Genomic DNA, 12617 nt, shown 5'->3' on the forward strand with positions numbered 1-12617 from the left:
AGGGCTGGTTTCTTGTTGCTCTCTCTCCTGCTCTCTTCTTCAGCTCACCCCACCCCATCCATCGAGTGGGTTAAGTGATTTAGTGATTTTAAGTTAATGATACAATCATGTGCAGAGATGGGGCTGGGACCGAGGACTCTGCCACTGGGAGGTCACAGTCAGGTTACCTAACCTCTCTACACGTCAGATCCTACATTGCAAGACAAGGTCGTTCCAGAAGGTCACTCTGAGCTGTGACAGCCTGGGAAGGAAGGCCCCGCAGAGTGGCGCAGAATATTCCAGATGTCATGTAATCAGGGCAGGGCACCGGGAACGCAGCTCCCAGGGGCCCCCACTGTAAAGGCACTAGGGGACAACAGAGAGGAGAAGATGAACATTCCAAGCCAGCCCAGGCCTCTGACCTTGGGAAGGTCACAGCAGGAAGTGAAAGGAGAATTCCTAGAGGACACAGAGGTGGCTGGAAACTGTAAAAAGATTACCAGGAAGAACACAAGGGGATGGGGGATAAAGGGAGATTCTCCTTCCGCCTCTTCCTTCCTCCATTAAATGCATGGGGGGTGGGGGGCGGTCAGGAGAAGTTGGAGAGGCTGGCCCAGGCCCAGGGCACAGCACAGGTCCTAGTGAAGGTCCAACTTGCCCTTTGACCCCCATGGAGTGGATGGCACGAAGGCCTTGCAGGAAATCAAGACGGGTCTCAGGGCCAGAGCTGCAGAGGCCCCGAGGGGGTGGTAGAGACCCCAACTGTCAGAGAGAAAAGGGAGAGAAAGTCAGAGAATTGGGGCCTGGGGGGGGGGCACAGGAATGTCTGCCCATTATTCTGCTAAGTGGAAAAGAACAGGAATTCAGACTCTGAAGGGATGAAAGAGGAGGGTCTTAAGCCTCAGAATGCAAAGAAAGAGCTCAAAATCCAGTCGCTAAGAAAGCAGGGTAAAGGTCAAAAGGTCTACCCCAGACATTCCAGCCCCTTTGATGGGCTCTGGGAGCAGAAGGAGACTTCCTGGCTCTGAGCAAAGGAAACCAGACAGCCCCCAAGGTCTCGGCGGGACGGAGGGGTCGTGAATGGTGTCAGACAAAACCAGCCAGGCTGGCGGGGGAGGGGGGGAGTGGGCGGGGTCTTCATTCTGGATCACAGGCGCCCACGTCCACAGCAGCCTCACCCCACGGCAGATGCTGGCCTTAGTGTTGACACTGGATGTATCTGCTCCCGGGAGAAGAAACTGGGAGAGGTTTTAAGGGGTGGCATTACAGGAATAGACCTGCATCTTGCTTAGTTAATAAAAACTTAGCTCAAAATTCTGGGCTGGTCTTATTATGCCTTTTGTTGGTCTTCCTTGGAAGAAGAAAAAAAATAAAATGTGTGCCCTGCTAGAAGGGCTGGTCAGACCTCTAACCCTGAAGAGCTGCCGAGGGGGGTCATGCACCTGCACCCCGATCCTAAAAACTCTCTTTAATGTCAGTGTCCAAGGAAGGATGGCATAAGTGTCCCTGACAGACAGACAGACAAAACAAGGTGCAGCCTGGACAAGGCGTCTGCCCCGAGTTTTATGATGCAGAGACAGGGGCTGGAGCCCAGTGCTGAGTTTTGGTGACATTCTGCAGACGTAAAAGCCACTCCCTTTCCACCAATCCCCCTCACTAGAAAAAGAAAACCTCAGAGGATGTCCCTATTCTCTTTGCTGGACAACAGGGGAGACCCAAGAGAACGCCTACTCTGGGTTTCATATCAACACCAGAGGAATGGTAAGTATAAGCCTCAAGGCTGCCTGGCAGATGGGGAACTCCCCAGGAGGTAGAATGTTCTAGATGGAGCCTCCCAATTAGAAGCCTGGAGAGGGACTGTAAGGAGCTCTCAGTAGAAGGGCAGGCGTTGGGAGCCCAAGCTGGCGCCTCTCCCTCAGGTGAGCACCCACCTGGGCACCTGGGCGCCTCTGTCCAGCACACCCCAGCCTCTGCCCAGTGCCTCCAGAGCAGCCAAATCACAGGCCTCGGCCTCCCGCTCCGTCCTCCGAAACCGCAGGCTCCCATCTTCCCAAGCCCAGGGATTCTGTTGTATTTCACCCCAGTGGGGGTGAAAACACTTCGTAGATTTTAAGGTCCTGCTCAAAAATACTAAATTATTTATCCTGATTACTGTTCTTCACTAGCCCTTAGCAACAAAGGCTTTGCATACTGTAACAAGTTAAGGATAACCATTTAATAGCAACTGACAAAGCCTTTCAGCCAAAAGCACAGCCTGTGAGTCACTCGGGTCGCTTCCAGCTTCCCAACGGCACCGCAGCGCTGACTGCACCGGCCGAATCCTTCGCCTCTGAATCCAGCCAAGGATCCTCCGATCTGGTGGTTTTAGGCCCTGAGCTATTGCCATTTGCAAGGTTAACTGAGTCAGAACACTTTCCAGAGTGACACAGATTAATTCAGTGAAAACATCTATGGGGTCGTGGACACGCCCCCGGCTAGGAAAAGGGACCATCAACTAGACCTGGTGCCCCAACCACGTGTCTGTGCAGCCCTCGCAGCCCACCAGCCGCACACCCTCCGAACATGCGCGCACACGCGCACACACGCCCGCGGCCACCCCAACCAGGCCCCGGCGCACTGCACTCTCGCATTTCCTGGTGGGTTCATCAGTGCCGGAAGCTGTGCCCCCACTTCACATCACCCTGCTAAGCCAAGTCTGCTGTAAGTTCAAGACACAAACTGGCATGAGCTTCCATAACAGGCCTCCCTGGTGGCCTCGGGGTTAAGTCTCAGCGCTGTCAAAACGACAGCCTGAGTCTGATCCCGGCCAGGGAGCTATCCACAGGGCGCAGCAGACCTCTCCTGTCCCCCGCTGCTCCCCTCAGCAGTGTGTTTCAGCCAGTCTGACTGTTCTGCTCCCCACTGTCTCTGCTGAATTGTCTCACCCCACACCCCCCCACCCACACACACCTCTGGCCTGCCCCCCAGCTCTTCCATGCTAAATAAAGGATTCATTTAAAAAAAAAAAAAAGAAGAACTTCCATAACAGGGACCGTCCCCGGGACAGGTGGCCGGGAGGTTACTTTTGCCATGAAAAGTCACAGCTGTGGGCCTCCCTGGTGGTGCAGCAGTTGAGCGCTGGGCTGTGAAGCTGCCCGCAGCCTCTGCAGCGCCGGTTCGATCCCCGGCTGCTCCCCGGCCACCGGAGGAGGGTCCCACATGGCGCGCAGACCTCTCCTGCCGCCCGCTGCTCCCCTCAGCAGTGTGCTTCGTCACTCTGCCTGTTGTGTTCCCTGCTCTGACTCTGGTGAATTCTCTCACCCTCCCGCGCTTCTGACTGTACCCAGTGCTTGTGTAAATAAATAAATAAATAGATCTTTAAAAAAAAAAAAAAAAAGAAAAGAAAAGCCACAGCTATAAAAAACCCAGGCGTTGAACAATCAAACGATACAACTATTTCATTCTCTAGATAACTAAGCAAAGAGCCCCGACGCCTGGGGGTGTGTGTGGAGCCCTGGCACAGGCTCCTCCAGCTTGCTGTGGGTTTTTTAAGTTTCTGGAGGACTCGCACCGGCTGTCACAGGGAACGTCTAGACTGCTTGGCAAAGACACATGCGTGACTCGCGAGTGTGCCGTGGACACAGAGCAAAAAGACACAGAGTCCTGAGTTAGACAATCCCGGCCACCCACCCACATGGAAACCTCACACCTCGGGGTCGGCCCACTGGGCGCAGCCCCACAGCCCCACGCCACCTCCTTCCGAGGAACGACCCCTCGCGGCGTGGCTGGCAGTCACCCCCGCCTCCGCCAAGGAAGAACTCGGGGTCACTTCTCCTCCTAGACTTTCTTTTCTGCACGACTCAGGGTCGCGGAGCAGCAGAGGGCCTGGGGGGGGCTGGGGAGCCTGGGGGGACCCGGCGGCGCCTACCTTCCAGCGCCGAGAGCTGCCGCTCGGCTTCCAGGTAGAGCTGGGAGAAGACAGGCCGGGGCACCAGGCTGCTGGAGCGCAGGGAGGCCTCGATGGAGTTGTGCAGCACCTCCTCGAAGCGCGTGGTCTTCAGCTGCCCGGCGTAGGAGTTCCCCATCTTCCGCGGGGCCGGCACGCTCTGCTCAAAACATCGCAGGGCAGGGGCGGTCAGCAGCCGGGGCGGTCAGCAGCCAGGCTGGCCGGAGCCCGGGCGGGAGGGGCCTGCGGGAGGGGCGGCCGGTGGGCGCAGGGCAGGAAGTCATATAAGTAACAGCCCCAGCCTCCTGGAATGGGCTGCCAGAACTCGGCTCTGGGAGGTAAGCCCACCCCCGACCCCCCAGACAAATGAGGCTTTATCTTCCTGGACCTCCAGGGCAGCCCTGCACCCCTCTGCAGACAGGGCGGCGGCTGACCAGCGCCAGCTGGAGAGTGACAGGACGTGGACCCTCACCGGCTCAGGGGCAGGCCGCAGACCCCAATTCCTTTATGATGTTTCCCTTATACAATGAGGAATGACACCTGGACGATCTAGCAATCAGAGAGGAGGCGGAAAAGCCTGTGTGTTGTGGGGGGGAGTCACAGCCACTTCCTTCCCCCAAAAGAACGGCTGTGATTTTATTTTCTTGGTAGCCAGTTGACCAGAATAGAAAACACAGACCAAACTGTCCATCCAGTGGGAGGGTTGAGTCACTGGGTTCTGGCATCTTCGGCGCTGTGGTCAGTGGAGCAAGGACAGAACATTTTCATCCCCCCAGAAGAAGCCTCCTACCCTGTAGTGGTCAGGCCCCAACCCCCCGGGTCCCCTAGCCACAGGTAACCACTGGTTTGCTTTCTGTCTCTGAGGCTTTGCCTCCCCTGGAAACTCCCTAGAATGGAATCACACGGTCTGCAAGGTTGTGTGACCGGCTCAGCACAATGTTCTCAAGACTCGTCTGTGTGTGCAGCTGGACTGGGCTTCGTTGCCATGGAGACATTTTGATGCGTCTCCCCAGACTTGATTCCTTCCAGAACTTGGGAAGGGGAGTGATGAAAGCCTATATTTACAAGTTATAATTATTCAAGAAAGCGTTTTTTATTCTTTTTTCACTTGATGTTACAGGTCACCCAATCCTTACACATGCCTTGCATTTGAAACCATTTTGATGGCTGCATCATATTCTACTGATCAAGGTGGAGAGTATCTGCTCAGAATTCTTTCAGATAATGCCTCTGTCAAATCTCTATCTTTAGTTCTTCCCAAGAATCAGCATTTATATTTATTTTCCACTTGTTTTCTCGATTTCTCTAAGCTTAGCTTCATCTGGATTCCCTTCTTCTATCTCCTTTTGCTGTATTTTTTTCAAACTTCTTAAAATGATTATCATCATCTTTATCGCTCGCCTGTCGGTGTTTTCCTCTGGGCACCTCCTTTGCTATGGCACATAGGTTTAGTGTAAGTTTCTTTTCATCTATTTTTAGGCAGTTTATGATCTCCCCTTGGATTCCCTCTTTGATGCGATAATTATCCAGGAGTGCATGTTCAATTTCTAAACAGTCAAGACTTGGAGGGAGAGAGGTCAGCCTTATTTTATCCATTTCTGACTTTTATTGCATCGTGATAACAACTGTGGCCTCTTTAGAAACTACTTTTTAAATTGGTTAATGGTTACTCTTTGACAGATACCTGATGGATTTTTCCAAAGACACCACTGGCAAGAGGAAAGAGACATGAACCCCCTTCAAGGGAGGAGACAGACTAGTCAGTTCTTCTATGTCCCTGCATATTACTTATCTATTACACTGTTGCTTTTCAAAGTATCATTTGACTTCAAAAAATTGCACAAAAAAAAAAAAAATAGCCAAGACACCATCCCAGACATGTCCTTAGGGCCCCAGTTTCCCACTTGGTCTCGGGGCTGCACACCCCACACGCTAGTTGTGAGACCAGCTTCCCAGCCAGGCACACTATCCCACACCGTGCAGGTGAGGAAACCGAGTCTCAGAGAGCAGGAACCCAGGGACTTAACACTTTCAAAGGTGCACTGGGATTCCAGCCAGAGTCCCTGCCTGGAGTCATAGCTCTCCCGACCCTCGGCCGTCGGCTTGCTGTGTGAGCTTGGGCAGGTTGCTAAGCTGCTCTGAACCAAACATCTTCAGAAAACCAGAACCCACAGGGGATTGAAAGAGGAAAAACACATATTAGCACATGAGATTGGTGCGGGGAGCTGCCTTCCAACAGCCAGCGCCCCTTCACACAGTCACAGATATTCTCGTTTCATTCTGGAAGGGGAAGATTATCCCCATGTTACAGACAAGGGCAAAATCCATACGGTGGCGAGGGCGGGTGGGGGGGGGGCACTTCTATAAGACAAAAAGCCCAAGTTCTTCAATCAATAAAATATGAGCCACACACGAGTGCAAAGAATCCCCCTTGTCCATTTCAAGACTGGCCTGGCCATGCAGTCAGCTCAATTTTCTGCCTCTATTGTCAGGAAGAGCCAGCCTTTCCTCTTCCAACTCAAAGTAAATGGAAACCATTAAGCACTTCCTGCCGTGGCAATAACTGCCCACCAGGCCCTTGGTCAGCCTCTGCTTATAGCCTGGGGAAATGAGCTGTTGGGAAGATTGCTGCAGGAATTAGCCCAACAAAAAGAAAGCGCTGTGAAAGGCCGAGGTCAGCTGCTGGAGCCGCTAATAGCCGAGGCACAGGGGCTCCAGCCCTCCTGTCTGCCTTTTTTCTTGACCTGCTGCACACTTCAATACGTGAATGAGTGGTTACTGGCCGCATTTGGGGCCACTTGCATTATTTTCCATTCAGGGTGGTCTGTTTAAAGCTGCCGCCAATTAACAGCGTCACAAATGCCTCCCGTTTCTATAGGATCTTAGTCTGAAAAGCTTGAGGCTCACAGAGAGAAGTTTTAAGTTTAGCCCATTTTACAGGGAGCCACTGAAGAATCGGGCTCAGAGACTGAAAGACTGACCAGGCTCCAGGCCCATCGCCCAGGGTCCGGTTCAGCTGACTTGATAATAACTGGCACCCCAAGCCCAGAGGGCTCCAGCACATAAAGCAGACCGAAGCCCAACGCGATGGAGAGAGAAAGAAGGAAGGAAACTGACATCGTCCAGCCGCAGTGCGCAGCGCTCCCTGCTTGCCACACTGGTGCCCAGCGAGGGACAGATTGAAGCCCACGTCAGCGTCTCCGAGACAAAGTAGCCTAAAGGAAGTCTTGCTGGAAGAAGAGAAGCAGAATTAGGAATGATGCCTGGAGAGGAAGGAGAGAGGGGGAAACACAAAAGACACAAGGGCATAGGGAAGATATAAAAGCTGGAAAAGAAGTAAAATTATCCTTATTTACAGGTGGCAGGATAACATACATAGAAAATTCCAAAGACTCCGCCAAAAGTTGTTAGAAACAATGGATCAGCATAGCAGAGTGGCAGGCTACTACACCAATACACAGACATTAGTTGCACTCCTATATGCAAATAATGAAGTAAAAGAGAGAGAAATCAAGAAAACAATACCATTTTCAGTGGCATCTAAAAGTATTAAATCTCTAGGAATAAACCTAGATGAAAGGCCTATTCAATGAAAACCACACGACAGTGTTGAAAGAAACAGAAGACACAAGGAAATTGAAAGCTATCCCCCCCACGTTGATTGGAAGAATCAGCACTATTAAAATGCAAAGCAATATATAGATTCAAGGCAATCTCTATCAAAGTTTCAATGGAATTGTTCAAAGAAATAAAGCAAACATTACTGAAATTTATGTGGAAGCACAAAGACCACAAATAGCCAAAATAATCCTGACCAGAAAAAGAAAAAAAGGAATGGAGACATCACAAAATATACTATAAGGCTATAGTAATCAAAACAGTCTGGTATTAGAATAAAAATAGACACACAGACCAACAGAATACAACTGAGAGCCAAAAAACCCCACACTTACATGGCCAATTAGTGTAGGACAGAGGAGCTTAGAGTATACAATGGAGAAAGGAAAGTCTTTTCAACAAATGGTGCTAGAGAAAATAGCCACATATAGCAAAATGAAACCAGACCAGTCTCCATTCTCTCCACACAACACATACACATAACTCACATAACTCAAAGTGGATTAAAGACTTGAATGTGAGACCAGAAACCATAAAATTCATGAAAGAAAATAGAGCAAAACCCTCAGTGATACTGACTTTAGGGAATTCTTTGGGGACTCAACTCCAATGGCAAGAAAAACAAAAGCAAAAATAAACACATGGGAACACATCAAACTAAAAAGCTTCGGCACAGTGAAGGAAACTATCACTAAAATGAAAAAACATCCTACCAAATGGGAGAAAATATTTGCACATCAAACATTGCACAAGGGACTAATATCCAAGATCTACAAACAAAATGGGAATTTCATCTTACAACCTTAAGCAAATGTTAAAGGTTTAATGTCTTACAAGCAGACAGAAACAGCAAGAGAGAAATTGCAAACCACCCCTGTGTGATGATGCATTTGAAATAATAAACGCGGTTGAATCGGGAAGAGGAAGGAGCCCTGAGAATCAGGCCAGCAGTGTGTGGTCCTTTTGGTTCTTCCCTATTGGGCCACAGTGGGCACAGCAGGCACTTTCTAGACGCCTTGTGGTCTGGTGGTGGGGGTGCTACCTTACAGACAAACCCCCTGCAGGGCGAGGGGTTTGGGACCAGCAGCCAAAGCAGCCTGGGCCACAGGCGGCTGGGGCCCCACAGCAGGTTAGAATCCTGTACGTGGCAGAATCCTGTACTTGGCAGAATCCTGTACTAAGGACCAGAGGAGGAGAGCCTAGCCCGAGGTCGCATGCAAAAGCCCAAATCCTCCCAAACGCTCCTGAAGCCAAGCGCACCCCTGCATAGCTGGCGCCACTCACACCTGTGCACTAGACTCCACCGCAGAGAGTCAAGTTGGTCAACTGCTATGTTACCCCCATACCCTGACACGTCACACTGTGTGCCAAGGCTGGGGTCCTCACCAGCTAGCACCTGGATCCTAGAACCAACCCAGTGGCCGTCGTGGCCAAAGGGTGGTCAAACCACAGACTGTGCCTTAAGCACAATGGCCTGGCTATAGCGTCTGACAAGGGCACATGTGACTCATCGGGCCTCAGTGCTCCCAGCTGTAAAATGGGATTGCTTGGTGGCTGCAGAGAGTACAAGAGGCAGCAAGTGTGAAAGTGGCCTGCACAGCAGTGAGTAGTGGGTGCACGAGCATCAATTTCTAGCTAAATCTGAATATTCACATGAAAAGGTAAACATTTCAGATCAAAAATGACAAATGACCGAAAGTGTTATAAACCACGGCACAACAATGAAAGGGGAATGGTGGAGGATCAGTGAGAACTTGGGGAACCAGAAAGGACTAGTGGATCAAAAGTAAAAAAAAAAAAAAAATTCCTCCCTGGTGGTGCAAGGGGTTAAGTCTCAGCACAATGAAGCTATCTGCAGCCATTGCAGCATGAGTTCAATCCCCAGCCAGGGAGCTACCCACATGGCACAGCAGATCTCTCCTGACTCACCGCTGCTCCCCTCAGCAGTGTTAGATCTGCCTGTTCTGCAACCAACTCTGTCTCTGGTGAGTCCTCTCACCACACCCCCCATATCTCTGGCCTATACCCCAGTTCTTGGATGCATAAATAAAATAAATCTTAAAAAATAAAGGCTATTTTTAGCAAAAATAAAAGCAACTTGGGAATAACATTTGGAAAGGAACATGCTCCAAGAATACAGACATGGTAAAGGGGAAGGAAGGAAGCTCTTAGCAAATGGTTTACAGGACGTCACTGGGAGAGAGTCTAATCAAAACTAAAGGTAAAAATTGGGAACTGTTTTAGGAGGCAACACAGTCCCTGAAGGTTCGGAACTAGGGGTGTATGATGATGAGGGCATGTTTCAGGCGGGCCAATCAGACAGGGGTGTTTAGATAAAATTGGAGGGAAGACCTGGAGGAAGACAGCCTGGTGGGTGCTGCTTCCATTGGACCTGTCCATTCCTGCTGCTTTTAAGAGTGAGACACAAAAAAGTTCCTGGAAAACTCAGCCCGTGGACATGCAGTTGGCCGGCAGCTGGTGGATTCCCAGACGATCACCAGATGTGGGTCTATTTCACCAAGTCAATATCACCCTCTGTCCACTCAAGCCCAGAACCAGGACTTCTGCGAGACCGTCTGACCTCACCCAGGACTTGACCCGATGAAGCAGACCAGCGCCAGGAGAGCATGGGCGAGCAATCTGGACATGCTCCCTCTCCCCATCCTTCCAGAACACTCACAGCTCTAACCGTGGCTGAATCGGCACCAGTATACACTTACAGCTTGCTAGAAAGAAAATTTCCGTTCCGTACAAGCTGCCTGTCCTGCAGCTGCTACTTTTCTGGAAGGACGGGGGAAAGGCAGGGTCCGCGAGGGTGTGTGATGGGGAAGGCAGGCGGGGGCGTGGGTGGGAAAGCAAAATCCTCCCATTCCACAGCGAGCGCGCAAAAGCGATCTAGAAGGAAGAAATGGCAGCACACATTGTTATTTGTAAATAAAGGGGTAAATTCCAGGAAATAATAAAAAACAGAAAACGGCTGCCTCTCGGGAATGGGAACTGAATGGAACACGGTGGAGTCGGCTGGTTTTCGCTAGAAAGCTTCTATGTGCCTGAACTTCCCTAGACGACGCGCACACTTCCATCTCACGAGAGTGGAAGGCTGCACTGAGCATCTCCGGTGATTCACCAGCCCTGGGAAAAAAGCTCATTTTGCAGATGCGGAGACGGAGCTGGGGGACATGGTCTTCCCGCCGCTATGATCTCCTTCCTCGGCGGGAACCCCGACAGCCTTTTAAGCAGCGATGCGCAGAGCGACACTAGCGCAGCCCGTAGTGCGACGCTGACCTTGACGGACACTCACGTGCCCTGAAACACGCGCCTCGTGGTCCTCAGTTCACAGACAGGACACAGGCAGGGCGGGAGGGCAGGCGCCCCAGCTCACACTCGTGACCCCCGAACCCGAGCGTCTGCTTTCGATGAAGCCGCTGACTTGAGAGAAGGGATGTTTCCTGAAGTTACCGGTGTAGACCTTTCTACCACCAGACGGTCACGGGTCCAGGCGGGCTAAAATGGTTGGTTAGAAAAAGGATGACCTTGGGTTCTTGCTTAAAGGGGTTTTCGACTAAAGGGGGGCTGCGATGAGAAATTAAAGCCTCCATCAATGCAAAGTCCCATTTAGAGGACACCTTTCTGGGCAGACAAAGGAGGGGCGCAGTCGAGGAATGCTCCCTGAGAAGGTCTGCGTGAGGGGGGCCGGGGCTGCCGGGCAGGCAAAGCAAACAAACACTCCTCCGGGCCTGGACAGTGTCCAGTGTCCCCGCTCCACGGCCCACCAGCCCTCCCTGGAGATTAAAGCAGGGCCCCCAGGCTCCAGCCCGGTCAGAGAGAAATACTCTCACCTGGCCTCTCCTAAAAGTGACGTTAGTCCTTTTCTATTTTGAAAAACGGACTCTCCAAAGGTTTCACCCCAGCAAAAGGGAGGCAAGTGCCTTTATCTTGACAGACTCGCCGCACTGACTGAGGCGCTTGGGGAGAAGCGCAGTCTGGCCCCAATCACCGACCTTCCTCGGGGACTTCCCTCGGCCTTTCATCAGATAAGCGGTCAGGTCAGGCACTTCCGCCTGTGCCAGAGCCCCGATCTGTCAACAAGAGCGACTGAGTGCCTGCAACTCACTTCCAAAGCCAGCACCCAGCTCTGGGGGCCCCTGGGGGCCGCACTCATCTTTGAGTCACCTCCCTGCCACGCACAGGGTGCCCCGGAGACCTCCGCTCACTCCCCACGGTCACCCACTGCTCAGATGTTCGCTCCATGAATGGAGACTGATGCCCGCACGTGCCGAGAACCAGCAGTTCAGTCCACAGGCCACGTCTCGTCCCACCAAGCCCGCAGGACCGGAAGAGGACCTGGCAGGCCCCTTCAATGCAGAACGAACCTCTCGGGCACGCAGGATGTCACCAGCATCAGTTGATCGAACTCAGAGCTTGCAAATCTGCTAATCTGCTATGGGTAAAAAGCATGTGCTTTGACCAGGGGCTTCTTTTAAGCTGAGTGGCCCTGGGCAAGTCAGCTAAGCTCTCTGACCTCTGTTTCCTCGGCTGTAAATGAGGGTTGTAAGAACTCGCTTCCAGAAGGTGCAGTGGACTAGCTTTGTAAGGCAGCTGGCAAAGAGAAGACACTAACCGAATTCAAGTTTCCTCTCTAAAACTGAAATGAGGGGCCTCCCCAGTGGTGCAGCGGGTTGAGCATTGTGCTATGAAACTGTCTGCAGCCTCTGCAGTGCAGGTTCAATTCCCGGGCTAGAGAGATACCCACATGGCGTGGCAGACCTCTCCTGTCTCGCCCACTGCTCCCTTCGGCAGTGCCTTTGTCCTGGTCTGTCTGCCTGTTCTGCTCCCGGCTCTATCTCTGGTGAATTTTCTCGCCCTCCCACGCCTCTGACCTGTATCCCAGTTCCTGTATAAATAAATAAATCTTTAATAAAATAAAATAAAATTGAAATAAACTGCTCATAATTCTAATTTCTAGATGTTAACCAAAGATCTTGATTTAATTCAATCCACAGCCTCAAACTGGCTTCCCTTAGCGTGTGCCCACCGAGGGGCCTATCCAAGCAGGTATCACCCTGTGCCCCTAACACCCCCCCCACCCCGAGCT

General features: G+C 51.7%; 1 protein-coding gene across 14 annotated transcripts in view; it reads right to left on the minus strand.

Annotated features, from left to right (window-relative positions):
• Positions 1 to 12617, minus strand: part of GREB1 (growth regulating estrogen receptor binding 1) — a 92674-nt gene that overhangs the window by 45929 nt on the left and 34128 nt on the right. For all 14 annotated transcript variants that reach the window (XM_054701377.1, XM_054701374.1, XM_054701379.1 and 11 more), the window contains one exon: positions 3887 to 4064. In XM_054701377.1, coding sequence (XP_054557352.1) covers positions 3887 to 4043 — 157 coding nt within the window. In that variant the 5' untranslated portion in view covers positions 4044 to 4064. The remainder of the gene's footprint in view (positions 1 to 3886; positions 4065 to 12617) is intronic.

This window comes from Talpa occidentalis, unplaced genomic scaffold (genome assembly GCF_014898055.3).
Source record: "Talpa occidentalis isolate TD23 unplaced genomic scaffold, MPIMG_talOcc4v2.1 talOcc4.5, whole genome shotgun sequence".
Classification (NCBI taxonomy): domain Eukaryota; kingdom Metazoa; phylum Chordata; class Mammalia; order Eulipotyphla; family Talpidae; genus Talpa; species Talpa occidentalis.